General features: G+C 33.0%; 2 protein-coding genes across 4 annotated transcripts in view; one reads left to right on the forward strand and one right to left on the reverse strand.

Moving 5' to 3' along the window:
• Window positions 1-3,686, reverse strand: part of LOC149087060 (uncharacterized) — a 52,909-nt gene extending 49,223 nt beyond the window's left edge. The window contains exon 1 of one of the 2 annotated variants that reach the window (XM_089231289.1): window positions 3,492-3,686. The gene's annotated coding sequence lies outside the window, so the exon portion shown is untranslated. The remainder of the gene's footprint in view (window positions 1-3,491) is intronic. The other variant, XM_089231290.1, reaches the window with a different exon arrangement.
• A 1,124-nt stretch (window positions 3,687-4,810) lies between these two features.
• Window positions 4,811-25,278, forward strand: part of LOC149087064 (rab GTPase-activating protein 1-like) — a 33,927-nt gene continuing 13,459 nt past the window's right edge. Inside the window, exons 1-19 of one of the 2 annotated variants that reach the window (XM_089231291.1) lie at window positions 4,811-5,082; window positions 8,276-8,443; window positions 8,851-9,085; window positions 10,058-10,265; window positions 10,497-10,680; window positions 11,402-11,575; window positions 11,893-12,014; window positions 12,132-12,198; window positions 14,724-14,832; window positions 15,413-15,579; window positions 17,506-17,653; window positions 17,783-18,027; window positions 18,261-18,374; window positions 18,881-18,955; window positions 20,617-20,742; window positions 20,840-20,983; window positions 22,418-22,459; window positions 23,131-23,259; window positions 23,437-23,523. In XM_089231291.1, coding sequence (XP_089087417.1) covers window positions 8,294-8,443; window positions 8,851-9,085; window positions 10,058-10,265; window positions 10,497-10,680; window positions 11,402-11,575; window positions 11,893-12,014; window positions 12,132-12,198; window positions 14,724-14,832; window positions 15,413-15,579; window positions 17,506-17,653; window positions 17,783-18,027; window positions 18,261-18,374; window positions 18,881-18,955; window positions 20,617-20,742; window positions 20,840-20,983; window positions 22,418-22,459; window positions 23,131-23,259; window positions 23,437-23,523 — 2,526 coding nt within the window. In that variant the 5' untranslated portion in view covers window positions 4,811-5,082; window positions 8,276-8,293. The remainder of the gene's footprint in view (window positions 5,083-8,275; window positions 8,444-8,850; window positions 9,086-10,057; window positions 10,266-10,496; window positions 10,681-11,401; window positions 11,576-11,892; window positions 12,015-12,131; window positions 12,199-14,723; window positions 14,833-15,412; window positions 15,580-17,505; window positions 17,654-17,782; window positions 18,028-18,260; window positions 18,375-18,880; window positions 18,956-20,616; window positions 20,743-20,839; window positions 20,984-22,417; window positions 22,460-23,130; window positions 23,260-23,436; window positions 23,524-25,278) is intronic. The other variant, XM_089231292.1, reaches the window with a different exon arrangement.

Raw genomic sequence — 25,278 nt, forward strand, 5'->3', positions numbered from 1 at the left:
CCTCGTAGAGGAGCTACACAGACCCCTCAAAGCTGCCATCAAAGCCTATAACACAGAACACTGGTGTACTGCTTTGCCCACTATATTACTCGGTTTCCGTAGCGTCTTCAAAGAAGATCTGAAAGCTACCACCGCGGAATTGGTATACGGCACTAGTCTCAGACTTCCCGGAGAAATATTCGATCCCACTCCGAGGGAAACATCATCAAAAGAACTTATTGAGACTATCAAAGAACATTTTACAAAATTACGACCGCGACCAACATCTTGTCATGCACCACAAAGTATTTTCGTCCACCCTCATTTGAAAGACTGCTCACACGTATTCATTCGGCACGATGGAGTGCGAAAGCCGCTTCAAGCTCCATATGACGGACCATTTCAAGTGATTCAACGACGTGAAAAGACATTCGACATCGATGTCCGTGGAAAAAAAAGAACAGTTTCTCTGGACAGACTGAAACCCGCCTTCCTGGCTTCAGACGTGAACGATTCCAGTCCGTCACCAACAAGAATTACCTTACCTACGCCTCCCGTTCCTCAGACAAGAAAAACACGTTCCGGACGAACTGTCCATTTCCCGGACCGTTTCGAACCGTAAGTTCGCTACTGGGGGGGGAGTGTGCGGCGGCTCACCAAAGACTGTGGCCAACGGTCGCCAAGTGCGGGGACTGCGCGAGAGAATTTTTTGTGACTAGACAGACCTGAAGATAACGCTGATTCAACATGTTATGTTCTCGATGATACAATAAAAGTGGACAGTAACAAGGCCCTGGGTTCTGGGCCATGCCTTTTCTTTCCCAGTTCACCTCAGCATAATACACAGAAAATAAAATATTTCCTTGATATCTTGGGCTGAGAAAAAGCCATCTATCTCTGAATTATTTATGTTTGTAAGCGATAATTTCCACATTTGTGCATAAAAAATTAATTATTAAATGTAAAAATATATAAAAATATAAATTAAAAATGGTACGGATTATGTGTGCGTGTGTGATTGCTGATTATTCACAAAAAGTAGAAAAGAAATACATAATAATACAATAAAACCTCTCCTTTGCGGTCACCGGCGGGACCAAAAAATTCGTGCGTAAAAGAGGGGTGACTGTTAATTAGGGGTTTGAAATGCTTACTTTTATTATATGTACAAGGGGAAGTTATTACAGTATTTGGCCGTGTATTACTATTTGGCCGTACAAGAGAGATGACCGCATCTGAGAGCTGAGGGGTGTCCGTTAAAAGGGGGTTTTACTGTATTAGTTTTTAATAAAAAAAAATTTTAACTACATATTTAATTATTTTTTGGTTTAAAAAAATTCTCTGTCTTTTTGGGCTTCTTTCTTTTAATTCTTTCATTTTAAAAAAAAATTACATTGATTAAAGTCATTACTTTTTTTGTGTAAGAAAGAGGGCGACACTGTACATATCCAATATTTATATGCACAGAAATATTTTTCCCTTTTAATTTCTTTTACATAAATGTATTTACCAAGAAGCAAGTAAATAAATAACAAAGAAAGCATGTTTTCAATTCATATTGGATAATCAAAATCAAAAATGTTGTCAGAAATGTAAACACTTTTTGATGGCTTCACTTTTTTGCATTTCATTAATTAACAAAAAAAAATTAAAATAGGCTTCTTTCTACTCACAAAAACCAAATCATAATTTTTCAACAATTTTTTTCGAAATGATAATCCTTTCAAGCTTTTTTAATAAAAATTCAAATTATTCAATCTTTTCGTGTGATATTATTCAAAATAATTTTTATGGGTACGCCACTGAAACATAAATGCATAGGAGAGAGATCATGCCCCTAGACTTGAAAGTCTATAAAAAATTATGATTTATTTTTTGAGGGAAACAAAGTGCTTTTAACTTTCTTTCTGTTAAATATAGAAATGAAGAAAAAAATTTTATACAGTATTACAAAGAAGTTTTTACATTATTGATAAAAGATTTGATTTGGATTGTCCAATTTTTAACTCTTTTATCGAAAAATGTTTTGATTGTTATTTGTTGATTACTTCTTTGATAAAGGTATTAGAAAAAATTAAAAGTGGGGGAAAAATTTTCAAACATAATATATTGAACCTGTATAGTGTTGCCATCTCTCAGAAGTAATGAAAAAATTACCACACTTGAACAAGTGCGGCGCATAGGCAGAGATAGACTTGGAAGTCTGGGGGAGGGGGCACTATGATGATGATGTCAATTCATATATGCATTAGATCAGTCAACTTCACCTTTGACGATGGGGGGTAATGCCCCCCCCCCTCCCAGGGTCAAGGACAAAGCCGACTGATCTAATGTATTTGTGTATATATCAATTGCATTATCATCATCATGCCCCTAGACTTGGGGCTAAGAATAATAATTAAATAAGAATCTTTTCTAATTTTTTTGACCAAAATTCAAAAATTCTTCACTCTCTCTCTCTCTCTCTCCCTTTTCATATTTTTCAAAATAATTTGTGGGAACACCACCGAAATTTCAAATTTAATATGTTTTTTTATCACTCGCAAATGTTCTTTCAAGGAGTACTAATGACCAATATGAATCATATATCACAATATATACATGTAATAATTACTACACAACAAAATCAATTTAAAATTAATATATAATTAATAAAATAATTAATATAATAATTATTACACAATTATAAAACATAATTCATATGAAAACCAATATATAATTAAGGATTTTGTACGGAAATTTAAAAAAACAACTTAAAACTTAAAAACTTGAATTACACATAATTCAAATTTTTTCATTGAAATTTTTCTATTAATGGTCTCATATACCGAAGGCAAGGAAATTGTCAACCCTTAAAAAAACAATCACAACATTTGTCACCATAAGCTTTTAAAACATACCCTTAACAAATTAAAAATTTATTCAATCAAAATTCAAATTCTTCAACCTTTTCATATTTTTTAAAATAATATTTTGGATACGCCACTGAAATTGCAAATTTAATATATATATCTTGTTTTATAGTTCAAATTCTTTCAATGAGTGCTATTCACTCTAATATAAATATCATAAATTAATTATAATAATTATTGTTGAGTAATAACTAATACATAATTCATAGATGAACTGATAAAGGATTGATATAATATTTAGAATATAATTTATATAATAATAACCAATAAATAATGATGATTTATATCAATATAAAAAAAAACTTGAAACTAAATATAATTCAAATTTTCTCATTGAAATTTCATATAATTATTCCATAAACCCTAGGAAATTGTCAAACCTTAAAAGAACAATTACGACATTTGTTTCTGTAAGCGGCTTCTTTTATATAATATACATTAAAAAAATTTTGTTTAAAAAAAACAAACATTTTTGTAAATTATTCTAAGATAAATGCGCTCAAATTAAACTCGAATGTGTTAAAAACATTTTTTTTTTATAACAGGTAAACATTCCCCCCTTTCCGCCATTTAAATGTCACTACAACTATAAACACTTACCTTCGCCATCGGTAACGGAAAGAAAAGAGATATTTCAAGATGATGGATTTGATTATTTGTTCAAATATTCATTCTTCTTTCTTACACTTGATGTAGGATACTTGAATTTACATAAGGAATTGTTGTGTGAATTGCTTTTCTATATATATTTGTAACCGTTATATTATTTTTGCTCGAATGCTTAACTGTGTATACAAAGTAAGGTGGGAAGAAAATGTTTGAAAGAGCCGGCAAGGTCGACTAGGAAAACGCTGGTTGGCTATAACGAAAAAAGCCGTCTCCCCTCCCACCATCTATCCCATTCATTCTTCACTCTTCTGACCATATTCCCACGAGAAAAATACGGGATATTCATAAATTCGGATAATGACTGGGGTCGCCCCGAAAACAACACAGAAAAAAAAAGCGATGTTGCAAATTTTCGGATTTCTTTGTTGATTTTAGCAATAATTATTGTTGTTGAGAAATGGCTGAAAATGAGGTACAGCAACAAATCGAATTTGATATAAATAAATGATTCTGAAAAAAAAAAAGTTTGACATGACCATATTCATATTTTCCGTCCGAATTACCAAAATGTGGAGTGACCGTACATCCTGTATTTCCCGGGACATTCCCCTTTTGGTCATCCCGACTTTTTTGTAAAAATGACTCGTTTTCTGAAGAGGGCAACGTTCCGGAACCCTGACCCGAATGTGGGGACCCCAAACCCGTATTTTTTCTGAATATAACCCTTCGAAGAGAGCTCCCAAAAAACTCTGTCGTGGGTCCCCGAGAAAGCACGCTACGGCCCTGGACCAGGGCTGCAATAGGGTGGGGGAGAGCAGGCGGGTCTGATGCTCCTGGCGCTGGACTAGGGAGGGGCGCCGAATTCACCCTTTAACTGCTTCTTCTATTATAACACAGGGTCGCAAAAATGCATGCTTGACCCGGATAACAAAATATCTAGTTGCGGCCCTGGCCCTAGCGATGGCAACCTTGTTCAGAGAAAATACAAATATCTATCACTGGAAATAATGTCAACTCGGCAACTCAAGCTATTGAGTAATTAAAATTACCTGCACCAGTTGTTATGAAAATAACATATTCAAGAAAACTTCAACCAAAAAACGGGAAAAAGTGGAACATTTTTGCCAAAAAAAGTTGGGACATCCAGAAAAACAAAACAACTGTATTTTATTTTACTGACTATTTAGAGAAATACGGGACATATGGTCACATCGGGCATAACAGATGAACTTGCAAATGTGGTAGTTCGGCGACTGCACGACACATTTTGCGGCACTCCCTGTTATATATTTTTTCATCCTCCGTGTGGATGGATGTCAAATAATACACAAGAAACACCTGCGAAGATGTTTATTTCTTACTTGTTGAGATAAAACACGTAAAACAAAACAAGAAAAATCGTAAAAATACGTTATAGTTTTGGTTTTTTTTCCCCTTTATTTATAAAGACGGACTTTAAACCTTCAAAACTAAATGCGCCGTCGTTTAAAAAATGTTTGTTTTGATTCCCAAAGGAGAAGAGAAGAAAAAACCAAAACATGGCCAACAATTTGTCCATTTAAACCCACATCGGTGTGTCTTGGTAAAAAAATTTTATCATTACAAAATGATTTTGTAAAATTTTCATCACATAATCATGCGCATAATTCATGTGAAAGCGTGTTGAAAACATGTTAATGCTCGAGATGTGAGTTATTTACATCCAGTGTGCATATTATTGTTTTCATGAAATTTGTTGGTTTTTATTATTAAATTTTTGTGCGGGAAATTGAATATTTTAAAGCGTTTTTAATGCTTACAACATTTAACATATTTAATCATGATAATTTTGAAATTGTTACAGGAGAATGAAAAAATTCTAATTTTGTCCTTACTGAATAATTTTTCAAATACAGTTTTTTCAATAAATCGAAAAGCCCTAAAACAACAATTTTAAAGGATCCGATTCAAAGAGAAATGATTATTTCATTATTATTATGAAGCTGCATAATCAGGTCAAGCTCTCTAAAGCTGCTTAAATATATGCTGCCTTTGATTACCAACAAAAGTGCTAGCTTTTTGAAAAAATAGTATGCAAAAAATATGTATGCAAAGTCATTAATTTGATGGGATTTTTATCAGTATTCCACTAGGCAAGGTAAATAAAATTGTGTTGCTATTATTTGTCCGAACATCTTTGTTAGAAGAGAATTTTCATTGTTACATCAACTTTGTTAGAGAAAGTTTTCATTGCTATATTAACATTGTTAAAAATGAACAATGTTAGAAGAAAATTTTCATTTTCAAGTTTCATTGAGCATTGTTGAAAAAGAATTTTCAGGCAACATCAACTTCATGAAAATTTTCATTATCGCATTAGCATTGTTAAAAAACTGTTCATTTGTTACAATCCATATTGTTAGAAGATAATTTTCATTAGTGACGTAAACTTTATCTGAGAAAATTTTCATTAGGGACATAAACTTCATCTGAGAAAATTTTCATTTTCGAATCAGCATTGTTAAAAAAACTGTTGTTAGAAGAGAATATTTAGTGGCATCAATTTCATCTGAGAAAATTTTCATTGCCAGATTAATGTTGTTAAAAAAACAGTTCATTGTTACAACCCCATATTGATAAGAACTTTCATAGTGAGACTTCATTCGTGAAAATATTAACATTGTTAAAAAACTATTCATTGTTACAATCTGTATTGTTAGAAAAGAATTTCCATAACGACATCTAGTTCATCCAAGAAAATTTTCATGATTATGTTGACATTGTTAAAAACACTTCATTGTTACAACCCCATATTGTCAAGAAGAATTATCATAATGAGACTTCATTCAAGAAAATAATAATATTGTTAAAAACTGTGCATTGTTACAATCCATATTGTTAGAGGAGAATTTTCAGTGATGTCAACTTCATCCAAGAAAATTATCATTAAAAAATTTATTGTTAAAAAAATGAATAATACTACGAGGGAATTTTCATTTTCAAGTTTCAATGAACATTGTTAGAAGAGAATTTTCTTATTTTCATAGTTGCAATCTACATGTTGGGAAGAGAATTTTCATAGTTACAACAATATTGTTTGAGATGAGTTTTATTTGTTACAATCAACATAGTCTATGGTTAGCAGTAAGTTTGTGAAAAAAAAGCAAACTTATGTGTTTGCAAATTTCATTGAAACATTTTTGAAATTTGTTCTCAGAAATTATTGTTCATAATTATTGCATAATTATTACAACTGGTGTATTATATAAAAAAATGAGGAAAAAAAGAATGTTTTGTAATCACATGACGTGTGTTCAAGTTAACTACTACCTAACCATACATGTACCTCATACACATTCCTCTCCAGAATTTCTAACAAATTGGTGCATGCCAAAATGTTCTGAGTATATGTGTGACCTCTAACGTATATATGTGTGTTAGAGTTGACCATTGTTTATATATTGTTGCACGGCTTGCCAAATTGAAAAAAAAATTATTTAGACGCCCCAGTCAAATTTCTTGTAATTTCTGTAACGCTTGTTATGTGACAGCACTGCACATAACAAGCATTATACAGAAACAAACTTTGCATTAGGTTCACAACACAGATACACACATTCCAACATGTACCAATTTGTTAGAAGTTCCGCAGAAGAATACGGATGAGGTGCACTAGTTTGGTAGTTGTCAAATTTATTAGGAGCTAGGCCAAGTTTCTTTTCCAAAAAAAAAAAGAAATATTAAGTAATTTTTTTTCTTTTTCCAAACTGTTGAACACATCGTTATGAAATCAAAAAAATTTTGTTTCATATTCAAATGCGCACTGATTTGCAATCAAATATAGAGAGTTTTATAGGCACCGATACAATTTTATAATCACCATTGTAACTTGGGGCCTCTGGTTAGTCAAGCCCTGCATAATTGTTAGCAGAGAATTTTTAATGAACCATTACTGTGCAAGCATTGTCCAAATGTCAATGTTAAAAATGAATCAATTCACCACCATGTTTCAAAAGATATCATTGGAATATTCAATTACTATCATCAGCAAGTTATTTTTGACAACCCTGGTAAGAAAATTGTTATTGGCCACATTCACCAACAGAGTTTAAACTACAATAGCAGGTGAAAGGATAGGAGATAGACGCAGATTGGTTCAATTCGGGATTTTTATCAATCCTTGCCAATCTCTAATCCTTTAACCTGCCATTGTAGTTTAAACTCAGTCAGTGAATACTGGCATTTGTCAATCACCAACTCCAATTAATTTTTATTGATCATCTAATTATGCCTTTCCCCACCCTATCCTTAAGCGGGGGGGGGCCCCAGGTCAGGATATTTAACAAGTCCTCCTATTGATTTTCTAATAAATTTATAGCGCAAAATCTTTTTAAATACTATTTTGATCTCCAGGCTAGGGTTCTTTCCCATTCTTGTCATCTCCACTGAAAGCAAACAGACCTTTTACATAATACTTTACTTCATAAACTCGAAAATTAGTGCATCTAAAATTTTAAATTCTAATATGGATGACAGATGTCAGCACTTCTTGAACCACAAATAATTCAGACATCATAAATATGTAAAAGCCGCAAGCATATTCCAGTCTGAACCAATTCTTCAGAAATTCACCAGAGGAATGTTTACGAGATTCATGTACTGTTTAGTAGTTATAGTAGACTAGAACACTCTGTAAACTTCCCCTTGTCACCATGATTAAAAAATATTTTAATGAATAAAAGGACTATTCTATTGCTTTTGATACAAAAGTTTTCTTTACCCTTTTTCTCCCAAAGGTAGTGAAAACATAAGAAATGGCTAAAGACATGGAGCAAAGTTCAGATTCAGTCACAACCAGTGAGGAATTCGTAGTCATTAGCAATGGTGAAAGTGAGACTGATCAAACCTCACAACAAGCGACATCTCTTCAAAAACCTGACACATTGGACTTACAACTGGAAAAAGTAAGCTAGTAATACATTATCATGTCTAATATTCAATTACAAACTATTTCCCATCCTTATTTACCGAACATGCAAAAATTATGCTCTGTGCATATATATAAAGTAAATTTGGGTAATTTGTAAAATTTTTAAAATTTTTAAAATTGCGAATATCAATGGAACAAAAATATTTGTCCATAAAATAGAGATGACCTTTGATCAGGGATTTGAAATGCATACTTTTACTATACATGGGGAAATTATTATTTGGCCATAAAAGAGCGGGACCATAAAGAGAGGTTTCACTGTATATTTATCAAATTTAAAACCCTATAGGCCTATATATTATTCAATTCAACCCAATTTAGGCCTATATATTATATATTATCTGATTCATTTTTTGTAAATTTAATTTATTGCATTTTTAGATGGAAGACAGGAGAGTTTTGTCTGAGGACAAAATAGCAGATAAAGCGGGAGTACGTATGGATCGGCATCTAAAAGGAGAAATTGTAACGTTCCATCCTCTTGCTTCACCAGCATCACTTGTTGCTAAAGGTGATGGTAAATTTCAGGACCAAGATGGTAAAGAAGGGAATGCGGTGCAAGATGAATTACCACATAGTACCACAGAGTCATCATCGCCCAGTCCAATTGACAATGGTAAAAATCATTAGTAATGTTCTTTAAGTTTCAACCATCCTGAGAAATTCATCACAAAGTTGCACAAAATTGAATTATTTAATGTCTAATTTTTTTAAACATTGTGTCATGATTAGCAAAAAAATTTCAACATTTGCTGCTATCATTTGCATTGATGTATAATGCTCACCAAATGAAGGTGCTAAGTCAGATGGCTTGGGTGGTCCCTAATTGTATATATTTCCCCCCCCCCCCCCCGCCACAAAATCTATACTTTTTTATATTTTCATCTGATTCATCAGAGTGAATGAACTCAACCCAGTTGCTGGCTTCTTGTCCAGAAATTAACAACACTCATCAATCGTATTTGCTTGCCTACAAGGTGTTAATCGAGATAACTCGCTTATAATCAAATTTATTTTATGTATATGACGTGTGTAAGATAACAGATGACTGGGGTGACTCTAATTACTTCTAATAAAATAGACATTCATTCTTTTAACGAAACTCTGGAACATTCTCCAACTATTTCCAACTCCATTTCATCTGTTATCATGGTAAAAATCTGTTAATCGCTGCAGTACCCAATGCCTAGGAAAATATACTGTCGTACTTTTATAGGTTTGCATATTTTTTTTATATTAAATAAATCCTGCTTATAACATTTTCCCACTTAGTACGGCTAATTTTTGTGGTCTTAACTATAAGAAATTCTTATTAATATTTCCTGTTTAAAGCATTTTCCCACTTACAATGTTTTCCATGATGGTTTTTTGAAAAACATAAGCAGGATCCACTATATATATATATATATATACCAGTTATATGTTTGTATTTTTTCTTTTTTTGGGGCTTAATAATAAAGTGTTCCAGACTCTGCCTTGGGCTGGAAGAGATCTCGACAACAGGATGAGTTCGATGGCAGAGTTCTGACATTCATTCATGCTATCACTCGCAATTATAAAACTTAGTTTCTTTAATGCTTGTTTTCAGGCAGTGTTTCTAGGTCATCGTCGTTACAATTTGTAGACACAGACTGCACATTGTTTCCACATGTCACGTATCTAGGATGTGCTGCAATAAATGCTCCACGCAGCGAGAAAGAGATACAGCGTAATATGGCCATTCTTAATGACCAGCCACTGGAGCAAGCGATCCAAATCACCCTGTCAGTTCCTAGTCATTCTGAAGGGGCTGTCATGTGAGTATAATATAAACATAAAACTATGTTCAGGTGAACGTGTGCAAAATATGATTTAATCACTAGTTTGCATATTGGAATTTATCTCGCAACTATTTTTAAGTATGAAGATGTGCTGTTGATACATACTTACATATTTCACAGTGGATATTACATTTTGAATGTTATCAGTTAGTTTTTCGTAATCTGGATATGTAACATATGTTGATTTGTCAACTTTTTTCTCTGTAGCTTATTAGAGACTGATAGCACCAATGAAATAGCGACCTTTGCAATTAATCGGATACTTTTTTGCGCAAGAGGTCTTCCAGATTCTAAAGAAAAAGAATGTTTTGCTTTTGCATGCAGCCATGGCAGTAGTGCAGAAACTGCCATTTTCCAGTGCCATGTTTTCAAATGTGATAGTCCTGAAACCGTGAGTAGTTACTTTAATCTACAGAGTTTAAGAATATCACATGGTTCTCTATGCCAGTAGATTTCTACATTGATGTATTGAAATTTAATGACAAAATATAAAATCAGCAGAATTTTCAATAACTTTGTCATTGATTTTTATATAGTCTATAAGTTTATGCTTTTCGTTTTGTAACTGTTGCCGCTGTGGTGGTTGAGTGGTTATAGTGACGGACTCGCGATGCGAGGATCCGGGTTCGAACTCCACAGTGGTGGTCGGCTGAAGTTGGTTTTCTGTGTTTCCCAACTTCAAGGCACAAATGCGAGCCGATCTCCCCGTTAAAAAGTCTCGCCACAGAGAGCAACAGTCCTACAACGATAAATCATTCAATCATAACACTTCACTCATAGTTTGAAAAACTTGTGACAGATGGCAGCACTACACATAACAAGCATTACAGAGAAACAACAAAACTCCACGTCAGGTTTCACTACACGTACACGCACATTCCCGCATGTACCGATTCGTTGGGGGGTTCCGCGGGGAGGGGAGGGGGGGTTGTGGGTGGGGTGCATGTGTGGTGTAGTAGTAGTAGGTAGGGCCTCCAAAAAATGGCTCAGTGATCCATGATGTTCTTAAGTCAGCCACATCGTTGGGCAATTTGCCTGTTGTGGCGTTGTATTTGTATTTGTAAAACTACTTGTGCTGTCAAAAATTTTTACATTTTTTAAATATTTTTCAGGTCGTGAAGCTTCTTCAAACATTTAGAGCAGCTTTCTGCAGAGTTCCCAAATTGCAGATGATGAGGGTTGATTCAATTATTTCAGAAAAAGCTCCTATTGGAATGTCAATCAAAAATAATCAGCAGATATATGTTTACGAGACTGTGCTTGACCTAAAGGAAGAGGACCTTAAAGTATGTCCTTTTATAATTATATGTAATTAATCAAATCCTAATTTCAGTTTCCCAGTTACTTAACATTTAATTTGGATATCATGTTGGCGACGTTTGCCAGATTTGCAAGCTGCTTTCTCTTCCCAACAGTAGCTGTTTTCTTATCAAAGAAAACATTGATACCCATTATATTCCTGTAGCCATGTTGTAGGTATCAATGTTTTCTTTGATATGAAAACAACCAAGTATTATTGTTTCAGTTCAATTATACTTCTTTATATTTTTTGCAGCAGATTTTTCAAATTTTTTCATGTGTGATGAACTTTTATCGATTTCAGGGAAATTTTGTATCATGTCCAATGGACAAAGACTGTTTCAAGCTCAGGTGTGATCTTGAGAAAATGGTCACAGTCACTGTCAATCAAATTTCCAACAACAAGGAGGAGCTTATAATACAAAGGTGGGTTGCGGAGAAAAGAAAAAGTGCAATCATTACTGTGTGAATGACAAATTCATAAAATATATTTCAAACTTATTCTTTTTACTCACTTCATTTAATAGTTTGGTTCCATTATAGGTGTTTTGGACTTTTGATATCTGCTGGTCGCAATCTTGGATACACAGATCTCCATCCTTTGGAAGGGGTAAATGAAAAACTAAATCCTCTTATATTTTGATATCTTGATTTCATCAAGGTATTTTATGAATTTTCTTATTTTTTATTTTCATTTTATTTTTTCTCATTCATTTTTAATTAAGTAAACACTGTTTGGGACAGGTCTTCTTCATATGCAGATAGGCGTTAGCTCCACTTTTGGGTGAATATTAGTTATACATCCTATCATATGGAAAATGAAATGTTATTTCAAAAGGTGTGCAAGAATAATCTAAATCAAATACTGATTTCAGTTTCCCAGTTACTTAACACTTAATTTGGGTGTCACGTTGAGGTGTCAGACCTGTGAGCTGTTTTCTTTTCCCAACAGTAATACACATTCCACCTGGTCTGAAAATACATCAGACAGAATAAAAGGAGATTTTATAGGAAGGACTGCTACTACTACTCAATCATGCATGCACCTTGTACACATTCCTCTGGGGAATGCCTAATGAATCAGTACATGTCGGAATGTACTTGTATGTCCTGAGTGTATGTGACACCTCTAATGTATTTATGTTGTGAGAGATGTGCTTGTTTTGTGTTCTTGTTGGTATTGCCATCTATCTTCCATATTTTTGAAGTAAAGATGGTAAGCGCTTGAATTTTCATGTTATGTAAGTACCATGTTGATGTTGAAGATTTTCTTGCTGTCTGGGAGAGACCTTTTCAAAATGGGAGACCAGCTCGTATTCATATCTCGAAGTTAGAATACCACAGAAAACTAGCTTCAATCAACCACCACTGTGCTGCCAACAAGGTTCGGACCTAGATCTTCATGGTGAGAGTCTAGCACGATGCCCACACGACTGTACAGTGGCTTTAGGAAGGTCTAACGGAGTGGTTCAGTTCAAAATTCTCACCTGTGCAAAGAAAAAAAAAACAGTTTTGATATCCCTTCTGTGTTTAAGCTGCACCAGTGAAATGACCATCGAAAACCCATCTCGAAATCCCACAACCCAATATTGTTTATAATTTTTGTAATTGCATTTTTAATTGGGTTGCTGTATTTTAGTAATATATGCTATCCATATTTGTTATGGGCATCTTTTTCTCAGCCACCTCGTTGGGCATTTTGTCTGTTGTGGCCTTGTATTTGTATTCAATTTATCAAGGACATCAAATATATACTACAACATTCTAAATAAAACAATATTCCCTTAATACATAAAACAGTGAAGGAAACCCATTTTACATACCTTATTCCAAAATTTTATAGCAAACTAACTTATGCTTTGCTACTGAAAAACATAAACATATCCCCCTTCCATATTGCTACTGAAAAAAATGTTTAAAAAATTATCTTTTCTCAATAGTTAACATCAACAATCATTTTTGAAGAAAAAAACAGCTCTGTCAGTCAGAGTGCTAAATCCAATTTTATAAATAATAGCTACAATTCCCGGCACTGCCCGAGTTTTCTTCAATTACTGGGAGGATTAAAAAAGTGACAAACCATTACAAAAGAATAAACTGTTATACATAATACAGGCAGCATTAAAAAAGTGACAAACCATTGTAAAGGCATATACATGTGTCTGAAATGCAAGGTTGGGAACCACTGCCCTTATCTATTTATGTTGTTGAATTGCGCTTGTTTCGTGTTCACGCTACCATCCATTTTCTGAAAGAAAGATGGAAATGCATGCTTGAATTTCTGTATTATGTCAGTATCGTGTTGTAGGTCTGCCTGCTCTCTGCGGGATGAATTTGACTAGTAAAAATAATAATTTTGTCATCAAAAAATTTTTAACTCAAAAAAACACATTGCTGAAACAGTACTATGGATTTTTATGCAAAATACTTCCCCCAGAATGTGATCAATCATAATTTTGTAGCTAAAAGAAGGTAACTGAAATTTAAAAATTCCCTCTGTAGCTTGTCGAAGATATTTTTTATATGCTAATGAAGCCAAACCAAGTGAAAAATCATAATAAGTAACTGGGAAAATGTTTGTTGGGATGTGCAGCATGAAAACTAGATTTTAAACTTTTTTTTAGTAAAAATGTATAAATGGAAGCTATTGTTATTTGTAGCAGCAAAACCTTTCAATTCCAAAACGGAAGTTAATGTTTGCTCTGCATTAAATCATTTTAAATTTTTCCATGAAACATGGGTGCTAAATACAATGTGTGCCTCTATTTAATGAACTTTCATACAACAAATTTTCACATGTAGCAAAATTTTGATGCTTACATATTTGGTAATTTACTTTATATACGCAAAAAGTTATTTTTCTGTAAAAAAAAAATTAATATGGGATAAAGTAAACTCCATTATGTGAGCTGTACATAGGAAAGAAACACTGAATTGAAGACATGCTGGTAGAAGAAAAATTCAAAATATATTGGTTGACCAAGAGAACGTTTTACTTATTTTTGTAACGTATGACACCCTTAACTTTAAGTTCTAATGTCATCAATGAATTTTTTCAATTGAATTTATTTATGCAGTATGTCACCTCTAAATATTCAAGTTGTACAAGTCTTTATTTCAATCTTTGTTTCAAAGGTGGTAATGAACAGAGTTCTTAGTGGCGAGAAAGCATTATACCATATCTCAGCCAGTTGGAACCCGATGGATCCTGCCTTTGAGATACTTAACACAGTGACTCCAAGAGGTACGAAGTTTAGTTTCTTTTATTTATTTTTTTTCATGTTCAGTTTTGCTTTGTTAGTGATAATTAAAATATTCCTAATGCATATTTTTCTTGGTATAAATACTTATTTTCAGAGGAGCTTCACTCCTGAATATTGATGAAGCTTCTGTGGTTTAATGATCAGAAATTATCAAACTTCAGTAGCTGATTTATTCCAATCCAGACGTGAATGCAAACTGATATGCAGTTTTTTTGCTATCAGAATAATCAAGAGGTGTTTGAAATGTTTTAAACTTGTGGGTGTTTGCTTTAAGCTTTATGTAGGAAGTTTTGATTTCTGATTCAATTTCAGGGGTCACAAATTACCATGGGTGCTGATCACCCACAGCTCCAATGCCACTGAAAATAATATTTAAATGAAATGTTAAAAAAATTGATGAAATGTAACTTGCAAAATTACACAATATCAGAAGAAAATTTATATAAACTTATTCTTTAGCTTGTAGAAGAACATTTAATGCATTGCAAATAGCGTATTGGACTGATAAAGTTATTTTTAAAATAATTCCTGCATCACACCAAGGTTTTTTTAATCTTTCAGATCATCAGGTTTACTTCACAGTTGCAGTTGACCTGGTTTTTGCTGGAATCGAAGAGCCAGTACGATTTGTGATAGAGACCAAAGCCAAAATTTTCCTACCTACAGAAAGGTTTTGGCATTTAACTAGGAAAGTTTTACACGAGCAGTTCTATCTCAGGGTAAAGGAAGTGAGTAATTTTCATTCAACAGTCCGTGTTGTTCAGCTGTTATGGTTTAATAGTTTTGTCCAGCATTTACAAATGAATACTTAATTATACAAGTTTAGCCAACGTATGAAGTTATAAATTTGATATCTCTTTCAGGAAAGATTCATGGATATATCATTTGTGTGAATTGTGTTAGTTGTATAACATTTATAAGACACTAAAATGTCTAAGAGAGAATTTTGTTTGACCCAGAGTTTTTTTAAAGTTCTTTCTGTAGCAGCTTCCGTGAGCTTTGATAACATACACTTGCCCAGTAGCATACGCAGGATTTTTTCTTTAAAGGGGAGGGGGTCCAACTTCCCCTTTCCCCAAGAGGTTTTTTTAAGTCTTTTACCATTAAAATGTACAAGAATCTCAGCTTGAGAAGGGATTCAATCCCAAAACCTGTTGTGCTGCACAAATGCTATACACTCACCTCTCTGTACACTATTTCTATCCAACTAATGCATAGAAAAAGCGTATCACTGAGTACCTTCGCAATTTCACATCTTGCTCAAGCAACTGAACAGGGAGGCACAGTTTAAAAAAAAACCTATAGCTGAATTATATATGCAATATCCGCAAACTAGTTTCAATGAAAATTCTCGGCATTAAATGGGAAATTTTCTTTTAAACAAAAGAAAATTTTGGGAATCCTTTATAGCAGTGGGGTTTCCAAACTTTTTGAAGCCTGACCCCGTTTTGACCAAAAGATTTATCGGTGACCCCCTTCCATAGGCTGACCGTATGTCCCTGTTCTCCAAGCCATTCCGATTTTTTGCCAGTAAGCATGCTGTCCTGAAAACCCTTTTCAGAACACTTGTTTCAATTTTAATTAGGTGATATTGATTTCAAAGATTTTTTTAATATCATATAAATATTTATTTTGTTTTTTTATGTAATTAGTGTTCTTTATGTAAGATTGAAGTGTAGTGTGTGAGGTGTATGCTTCTTGATTTTCGTATACAGGGTGATTTAAGAAAGAATCAACCGATTTTAAAATGATTCTGCATATGAAATCAACCCTTAAATTATTTTTTCTGATCTATAAAACAGACATTTTTCTCCTTATATTTACATGTATTACTTATTATGTGTTTTTAATAATATAAAATTTTGAAATTGGGTGATTCTCTCTAGCCACATTCACATGTGCAAATATTGTGGTAGCATTGGGAGTTCTCGCACCCGCTGGACGAATTTTTTCCTTCGTAAGGAAAGAAATGAAGAGCAGTCATTGGTGAAAATTCTTGAAGCAGGTTTTAAACCCACTTTTTGTATTTCCCATGTAAACTGGGCTTCTGAGACACCCTGTATAAGTATTAACTTGATATATTGATTATTGTACGAGTAGATAAAATTACATTGTATGATACATAGTAAGTAGCTCAGCTGAATAAAGGCATTTATTTAGTTTTGACATATTTTTGAAATAAAAATCAATTTCTGATTTGAATATTTTCATTTTGGAGAATCTCTCGCAACCCCTCTTCCTAGTTGATTGACACACACTTTGAGGAACCACTGCTTTACAGTAATTTAGATAATAGAAATAATTATTCATTTCACATTACTTGACACATATAAGGAGGAGGGGGTTAAAGTCAGTGGCGTAAGTCAATTAATCCTCATTTTGAGAAAAAGAAGGGTTTTTTTTTTTTTTTACTAGAATTGTTTTCATAGAGTCCCATGATAAAAATTTTGTGATTTCACAATCTATAATGGTAAAATGTTGAAGCTAAGACTTAATTCATTTCTTTCAATAACTTAGCACCTCCAAGTTGCATTTCTGGACTCGGTCAGAATTGTTGAAAATGAAACTTACACCATTCTGACTTTAATCTTCCCCCCCCCCCACCCACAAACTTGATGGCAAAAAAGAAATATTATTTTTTCCTGCCACTACAGGTAGAAAATGAGAATGGACCAGATCCTCTTTATGAAGTGATGAGTTTACAAAGTTCAAACCAGAGAAAGAATCCTCATCTCTGGAATCTGAACCATAGAGGAAGTTCTCATTCTATCACGTCTCAACTTGAACAAGAAACCGAATCAGGTGCAAAAAATAACTCCTTTTATAAAAAAATATTTTGTAGCTTCAAAATTTTATGTGTGCTGTAAAAAAAATTTTTTTTTTATTTTCTTCATATCATTCATATCAGTTTTTGTCATGGCTCTATTCTAGATAATGATGAGCCACTGTTGAGTGGAACTGGAGAAGTTAGCAAGGAATGCTCGGAATATGAACTTGAGGGTTGGAGTGATGTTTTGTCCAAGTGGAGGCAAAATCTCAAACAAAGGCCAAAGCAGTTGCCTGTTCTTGTGCGAAGGGGAATCCCAGAAGCACTCAGAGGAGAGATTTGGCCACTTTTGGCTGGCTGCTCAGATGATAAAGAGATTATTGAAACATATAGGACACTGATTGGGCAGGTTAGTGTACGCTCTTAATATTTTTTATATCGATGACAAGTTAAGAGTCAGTAATGGTTTAAATAACGCCAGGAAATATATTTGTATTGAAAATAATATTAATCTTGTTTATGGTTTAAATAAATAAATGGTTAAATAATTTAAATGGTTTAAATAATGTCAGGAAATATATTTGTATTGAAAATAATATTAATCTTGTTAAAAACTTCATTTGATTTGGATATTTGATACAGGAATGTGCTGCTGGTAATGTGATTCAAAGAGATATAAACAGAACTTTTCCAGCCCATGAACATTTCCGAGAAAGTGGAAGCGTTGGTCAAGACTCGTTGTATAAAATCTGCAAGGTAAACCTTCAAACTCTGATCAATAAAAACCTTTTATTTCTTTTAGTTTCAACATTGGGTGACAAGAATTCTCATTAGAAATCCAATTATTCACGTATTTTATAACTTGCACGATTTAAATGCATTAAAACCCCTCTTAATGGTCACCCCCCTCTTTTATAGCCAAATAATTATTTCAAATCCCTGATTAATGCATACCCCCTCTTTTATTGACAAGTTCTTTTTGTCCCACTGGTGTCTGCAAAAGAGGAGTTTTACATAGGCCCACATGAAACGTGTTTCAAAATATTTTTTGAAATGAGTATTGATTGCATAGGTGCCTTTATGCATGGGAAAACCAGATCTTCAACTCGCCAATTATATATGTTGAAAACTTTTTCACCATTGTGTACTATAAATAATGAAATGAGGATTATGATTTTGATTATTTGGTCTTAAAAATGTTTTTCATAAATCATATAATGAACTTCTACCATGGTAATGAAAGTGGAAATCTATTGTTTTAGGCATATGCAATATATGACTCAGAAATTGGATACTGTCAAGGCCAATCATACCTTGCTGCCGCTCTTCTGCTACATGTGAGTGATTTCAATCATTCTTCTACAATTAATTTTGAAAAATATATTTTTATAATTCATAATTATTGAGAGTCATTGTAATGGGACAATTTTTTTTTTTTGCATTTTTAAAATTAACATTCATAGCTATCATAACCCTTTCTTCATAAAATTATAAGTTTATACTTATTATACCGGGTGTTCCAAAAGTCACGGAATCTGCTGTGAAGTATTTAATTTTTCAAATTTTACTAATTGTAAATGCAAATTGATAAATGGCAGCACTTCTAAATCAAAAGTGATTTTTTTCCCACATTTCATACACACTGATACTCTCAGCAGCTCTTAGTTTGCTGTGTGACGCAATCGGTTTTTTTTTTTGCGGGAGAAAATAATTTTTCTATGACTGAGCAATATTTTTCAACTCTCATTTGAAGCCATTATCACGGAGCTCAGAAATGAATTTTCTAATGTTTCTGCATGCAGCAAGACAACAATCTTCTGATTAGAATCCTGTTTCCCAAAAACTGGAAATGGTGGAGACTGGAAGAGAAGTGGATATCCATCTCTGCTAGGCCAGCAAAAAATGCACAAAGCAAAGGACAAAATGTTGAACTCACTTTTAAAGAGTGTTAGAAAGCTGGCATTACAGATGGATTTTTCATATGGACTGCTCACGGAGACTTGAAGAAATCAAAGTAAAAAAATATCAAATGTCATACAAATCAAAGTTTAACACCTACCATATTTGTGATGTTCAAGAAAAGCTTCTGATCCAATTAAACATTTAAGTTATTGCCGATGGCTAGAATCATTCATTGACGAAAATCGCACTGAGAAATGCAGTGTTTTTTACAAATGAAGTGGGTTTCATCCAACAAGCTACACTTAGTCAAAGATAACCCCTAATTTAACACTGGAGTTTGGTGCACAGAAAGTTTTGTGTTTAAATTCAAATTTAATCAGAGATTGAAAAAGTAAGCTGCTCTACTCTGAGCCAAAAACCTAGTACTGATTCTGCTCATTTAAATATGCACAGAAACATTAAAAAAATTCTGCTGAATTATTATGGGCCACCCAAAAAATTTTTTAAATATTAATATACTGAATGGCAATAGAGGCTAAGAATGAATTTAAAATTCTGCAACCCTAGAGTGACGTCATTCAAACAACACATGACCAGGTACAGCACAGAAAAAGGAAGAGGAAACAAAAAAGGAAGAAAAATGAGAGGTTTTTCATAGAGGGTGTAGAGAAAAAAGGGTAAAAAGAAAATTTTTTATAGGTAAATCGCCAAGAAGCATTAGAGGCAATGAGTAGCCAACTGTTGTAATTTTTAATAATTTTTTGCAGTTTTAATAATTGCATTCTACCACTAATTTTTTTGTTTTTATGTTTTCCTTGGTGAGATGAATGTACTTTAATTTTTCATAATTTTTGTGGACGGCACCTTTGGACCCTTTCCTAAGCAGTTAAAAAAAAAACCTTTCCAAACCATATGATTCATTATTATATTAACATCTTATCAAGCATCTTATAAACAGCAAACACAGTAGCTCCAAAAATGATTCCATACTTAATTTAGACATGATATCATAATCAATGAGTTCTGTTGTGTATGTATGTATTTCTATAAATCTCCATCATAAGTTATTCTGTGTTGTTATTTTTCATATTTTAAGATGCCAGAAGAGCAAGCATTTAGTGTTCTTGTAAAAATAATGTATGACTATAAGTTGAGAGATTTCTTCAAGAATGGTTTTGAGGAGCTACATTTGAAGCTTTACCAACTGGAAAAGTCCATAGAGGTAATCAAAATTCAAAGTAGAAAATTATTTTTCAGAACCCAAATAATATAGAAGTAATTTTAAATCTTGTAATTTACGAAAATTGATTTTTTTATAGGCTCATCTACCTGAACTTTATGCACATTTCCTCGACCTCGGCATAGAGGCTCACATGTTTGCTTCTCAATGGTTCTTGACTTTATTTACTGCCAAGTTCCCTCTTTTTGTCGTCTTCTATATCCTTGACATCTTCCTGTTGGATGTAAGTATTTGTTCAAGGTCTGCATTTGTATGCACATAAACTAATGATGTTGTCAAAGATCGGTTTCTTGAGCTAAAAAGGCTGAATGAATGCCAGAACTCTGCCACTGGACTTATCTCGTTGATGAGATATCTTCCAGCTCAGCTTTTTGGCAGAGTCTTGGGCAAAAAGGCTACTGGTGGATTTGAATATATTTTCTATATTTCTTTAGTTCCAATAGTTTGTAATGTGTTACAATTTTTGAAGGTTTGAAAATGGTAGGAAAAAAAGTTACATGGGAATGTAGTCCATATTAATGATGGTTTTCTGCAGTTTTCCAACTTCAAGGTGTGAATGCAAGCTACTTCACCAAACACCAACTTTGGCCATATCGCTATATTGCAATTTAATGCCATTAATGTGATAGGTTGGAAATGAAGGCACTGTCTATTTGTGGTCGCCTCAAGTTTGTTAAGGGAAATATCTTATCTATATCCTCACTCAGGTTTGAACCCAGGACCATGACAGCAACCTTCATGGTGGTAGACAAGCATCTTACTACCACACTACTCGGGCGCATGTGAATGCAAGCTGGTCTTCCATTTGAAAAAGTCTCTCAGCTGAGAGCAGGCAGACCTACAACATTGTACTTACGAAAGTTCAAGAATTTAAAATACAGGAACACAGATGGCAGCACTAGGAAGAACATGAAACAAGCAGAATTCTAAAAACATAAACACATTAGGACCATGCATTTACATTCACTCACACAACATGTTCCAACATGAACCGATTCGTTGGAGATTCCGCGAAGGAATGTGTACAAGGTGCATGCACGCTAAAGTAGTAGTAGTCCATATCAATGTATCAACTTGATTCATGAAGGGGGGGGGGGCTATTCTGCTTTTTTTAAACATAGTAGATTTATTGGTTACTAGCTATAATACCTGGCTCTGCCCAGGTTTTCTCCATATACTTGGCAGCATTAAAAAAGTGACAAACTGTTGTAAAGGAATAACTATGTCTGAAAAGCATTGTTCGGGAACTACAATAACCAAAGTAAACGTTCTAAAAGTAATTGTAGAGACCCACTGCTGTCACAGTTTTTTTCCCCAGCTCTGTTAATATTTCAAATATCCTTAAGACTTTGAGGATATTTGGAATATTGGAAATTGCTCTGATTTGTGCAATTGTTAAGGAGAAGTAACAAACTTGAACATGCAGGGATTCGAACCCGGGATCGGGATGATGGGGTTATAAGTCTAAAGTAGCCTATTGTTCAAGTTGAGTGCTGTTTGGTATATACACAAAATTTTACAGAGATCAGTCTAAAGTTGTATATTGGTATAGAGATCAGACAGACATAAAATCAATTATGTATATATATAGAATATCTGTATTAATTTTTTTTTATATATAAAGCAACTTGATTGTGGACTTCTTTTTTTTTTACAGGGTATAAATATATTATTTCAAGTAGCCCTTGCACTTTTGATGGTAAGTTTATGTTATTATCTTGAAAAGTCAAGACAAATATCCAGTGCTACCAAAACATTGTTATTATACAGTCGAATCCTGTTATAACGAATTCCAGGAGACCCGAGAAATTACTTCGTAGTAACGAAATTTTGTTATAAAGGAATTCCAGATTTTTAAATTGTTCCTTTGAAAACTTATGTGGGAGATTAGAAAAGTTTTTGTTAAAATGAGATTTTTTTCCGCTATAATGGCATTCGTCTGTATGGAGTAGAAATTTATAGTTTCTAATGGAGTGAAAAATTCAAGGATTTATGGAAAGAGAGAGGTGCATTCAATATTTGTTTCTCTTTTATTAAAAAAAGCAACAGCCGTATTCACTGACAGAGTTTAAATTACACTGCAGTTGAAAGGATTGGTCAAATTCAAGATATTTACCAATCTGTGTCTATCTCTAAATCTTTTACCTGCGATTGTAGTTTAAACGCTGTGGGCGAATATGGCAGTAAGTTATTCAAGTTATACAAATAGTTATTTACATCAAATTTTATAATGAAAATGTATGATACTTTTTCTCTTGTTTGCATTTATGCTCTGTAATATTACTTGAAATTTCAACTTTGTATATTCTTTTATTCAGTATCATATATTTCAAGTTTTTTTTTCTGAATATATCTCCTTATAATTTGCAGTTATCAAAAAGGGATTTACTTGCCTTAGATTTTGAAGGTGTACTCAAGTATTTTAGGGTATCGCTTCCCAAAAAGTATAGGTTAGAAGATAATGCAAGGTTATTGATGGCTACTGCAAACAGTCTGAAGGTAATTCTCTTTAATCATATATTTTTTGGTCTTTTGAGAATTTTGGTGTGAAAATTGTTTCAAATGATCTAACTAAAGGTTACATTTATTGGTGATATTGGAAATTTTCTGATTTTTATTAATGAATATCGCCAAAAAATATTGGCATATATTTGCCTATATTCTCATTTGTTGCAGATTAAAAACCTGAAGAAGTTTTCCAGGGAATTCATGTCAATGAAAGAACATGAACGAATGCATGAAAGCCCCGTTGAAAAACTTCAGGTAAACATTAATTTCTTGATTTTTATTTTCCATAATCAATTGCGGTTCATAGTCTTTGAAAGTAAAAAAATTTAAGGGCTATTCAAGCACTTTCCAGGCAACATTTAAAATTTCAAGGGCATTAATATCACAGTTGAAAAAAATCTCAATTTTAAATTTTTTTTACTCATATTCAATATTTATTCATGCTTAATTTGAGTTTGAAATATTAATTTATTTAAGATACAGTATATAACTTTTAAGAACAGTTGTAGTTCCCATTTTAACATGCAGACAATATCAAGTTCTAAAGGTCTTTAAAAAAAACCAACCATTGCATAAGGTGCGTTCCATAAGAACTTCGAGTGAAATCAATATATATATATATATATATGCATAGAAAATAATAAATAATTCTTTTTTTTTAAATATCTTACCTCAAATGAATAATGCAATGGTCTCATCATTCAATCCACTTTCGAAATAAGTAGAAAAGGCTTTTAGCCTTAGTAGGCTATCTCAATAAAGTTTGCAAAACTGAAACTAGTTCACATTGTTTTCTTGATATGTGCTGTCACAAACTTTTTTAAACTGAAACACAACCCCCTTACAGTCCAGATTTTGCATCATGCAATTTATAGCAGTTTTCAACATTGAAGGAGAAGCCCTGTGGGAGAATTAGTTATTTCAGCAATGTAGGGTTCACTGAACTTCCAGAAAAACCTTCTGTACATGCTTTAAAAAAGTGGACTGAACAATGGGACCATTGCATTATCATCTAAGGGAAGATACTTTGACATAGAATAAAGTATTTTTTGCTGTACCAGCATTTTTAAATTTTTTTATGACATGCACCTTGCCATTTAGCATGCAAATGATATCTAAGCAGAAATCATTTAATGTTTAGAACAGTATCGAAATTCATACTCAATAGAAAAAAATCAGAAAGCACAGTCATATGTGCAACTGACTTTTATTTAATAGTTTGAAATATTATGAAGAAGTATTTTAAGGGCAGTGTTTTGCTGCCAGATTTTTTTTAGGGGTATACTTTTTTAAACACAGCAATTCCTCTGGTATGCATGATCATATGCCCCTATTTTGAACATTGTCCTGTAACTCGTTGTTGCTCTGCTTGTTTTCGCCTCAGCGGACCATAGTTTAGAAGGAGAAAGATAAAACTTGATGGAAGAGATTTACACACAAAAAATGGTTACAATCATTTGAAAAAATGATTGTAATTTTTTTTTTCAATTATTTTTAAGGAGTGTGCAAACCTTGTTAATTATTGAAATAAGTTTTATTTTTAATATCACATCAAGAGCATGCATTAAAAAGTAATAATATACATAGTGGTCCAGAAGTCCCGACCTTTCTTGAAAAAATATTTAAAAAAAGCTGTTAAAGAGAGAGAGAGAGAGATCATAAAAAATGGTTTAAAGAATTTGAAAGAAAAGGTTCTAAAGTTTTTTTACTTACTACAAAATATCTACATGCCTACTTTTTGTGTCGTGGAAAACGTCAAGCCTATACAGCATTTCTTGCCATGTTATTTGTAACATGGGTGTCACAAAGAATAGAAGTAAGGATGGAAGTAAATAAAAACTTTGAAAAAATTTTTAAGGCATTTGTGTCTCTATCTTTAACAGCTTTTTATATATTTTTTTTCAAAACAGATCAGGACATCTGAACCATCCTGTATATTGCCAGATGCTCTCTCTATACTTCTGTTATGTTCTTGAAAGTCATTTTCATTTCTGAAGTATGTTATATTAA

The sequence above is a fragment of the Pholcus phalangioides genome, unplaced genomic scaffold (genome assembly GCF_987345545.1).
Source record: "Pholcus phalangioides strain wild (caught in Gottingen) unplaced genomic scaffold, Ppha-v1.0 ptg000004l_1, whole genome shotgun sequence".
NCBI lineage: Eukaryota > Metazoa > Arthropoda > Arachnida > Araneae > Pholcidae > Pholcus > Pholcus phalangioides.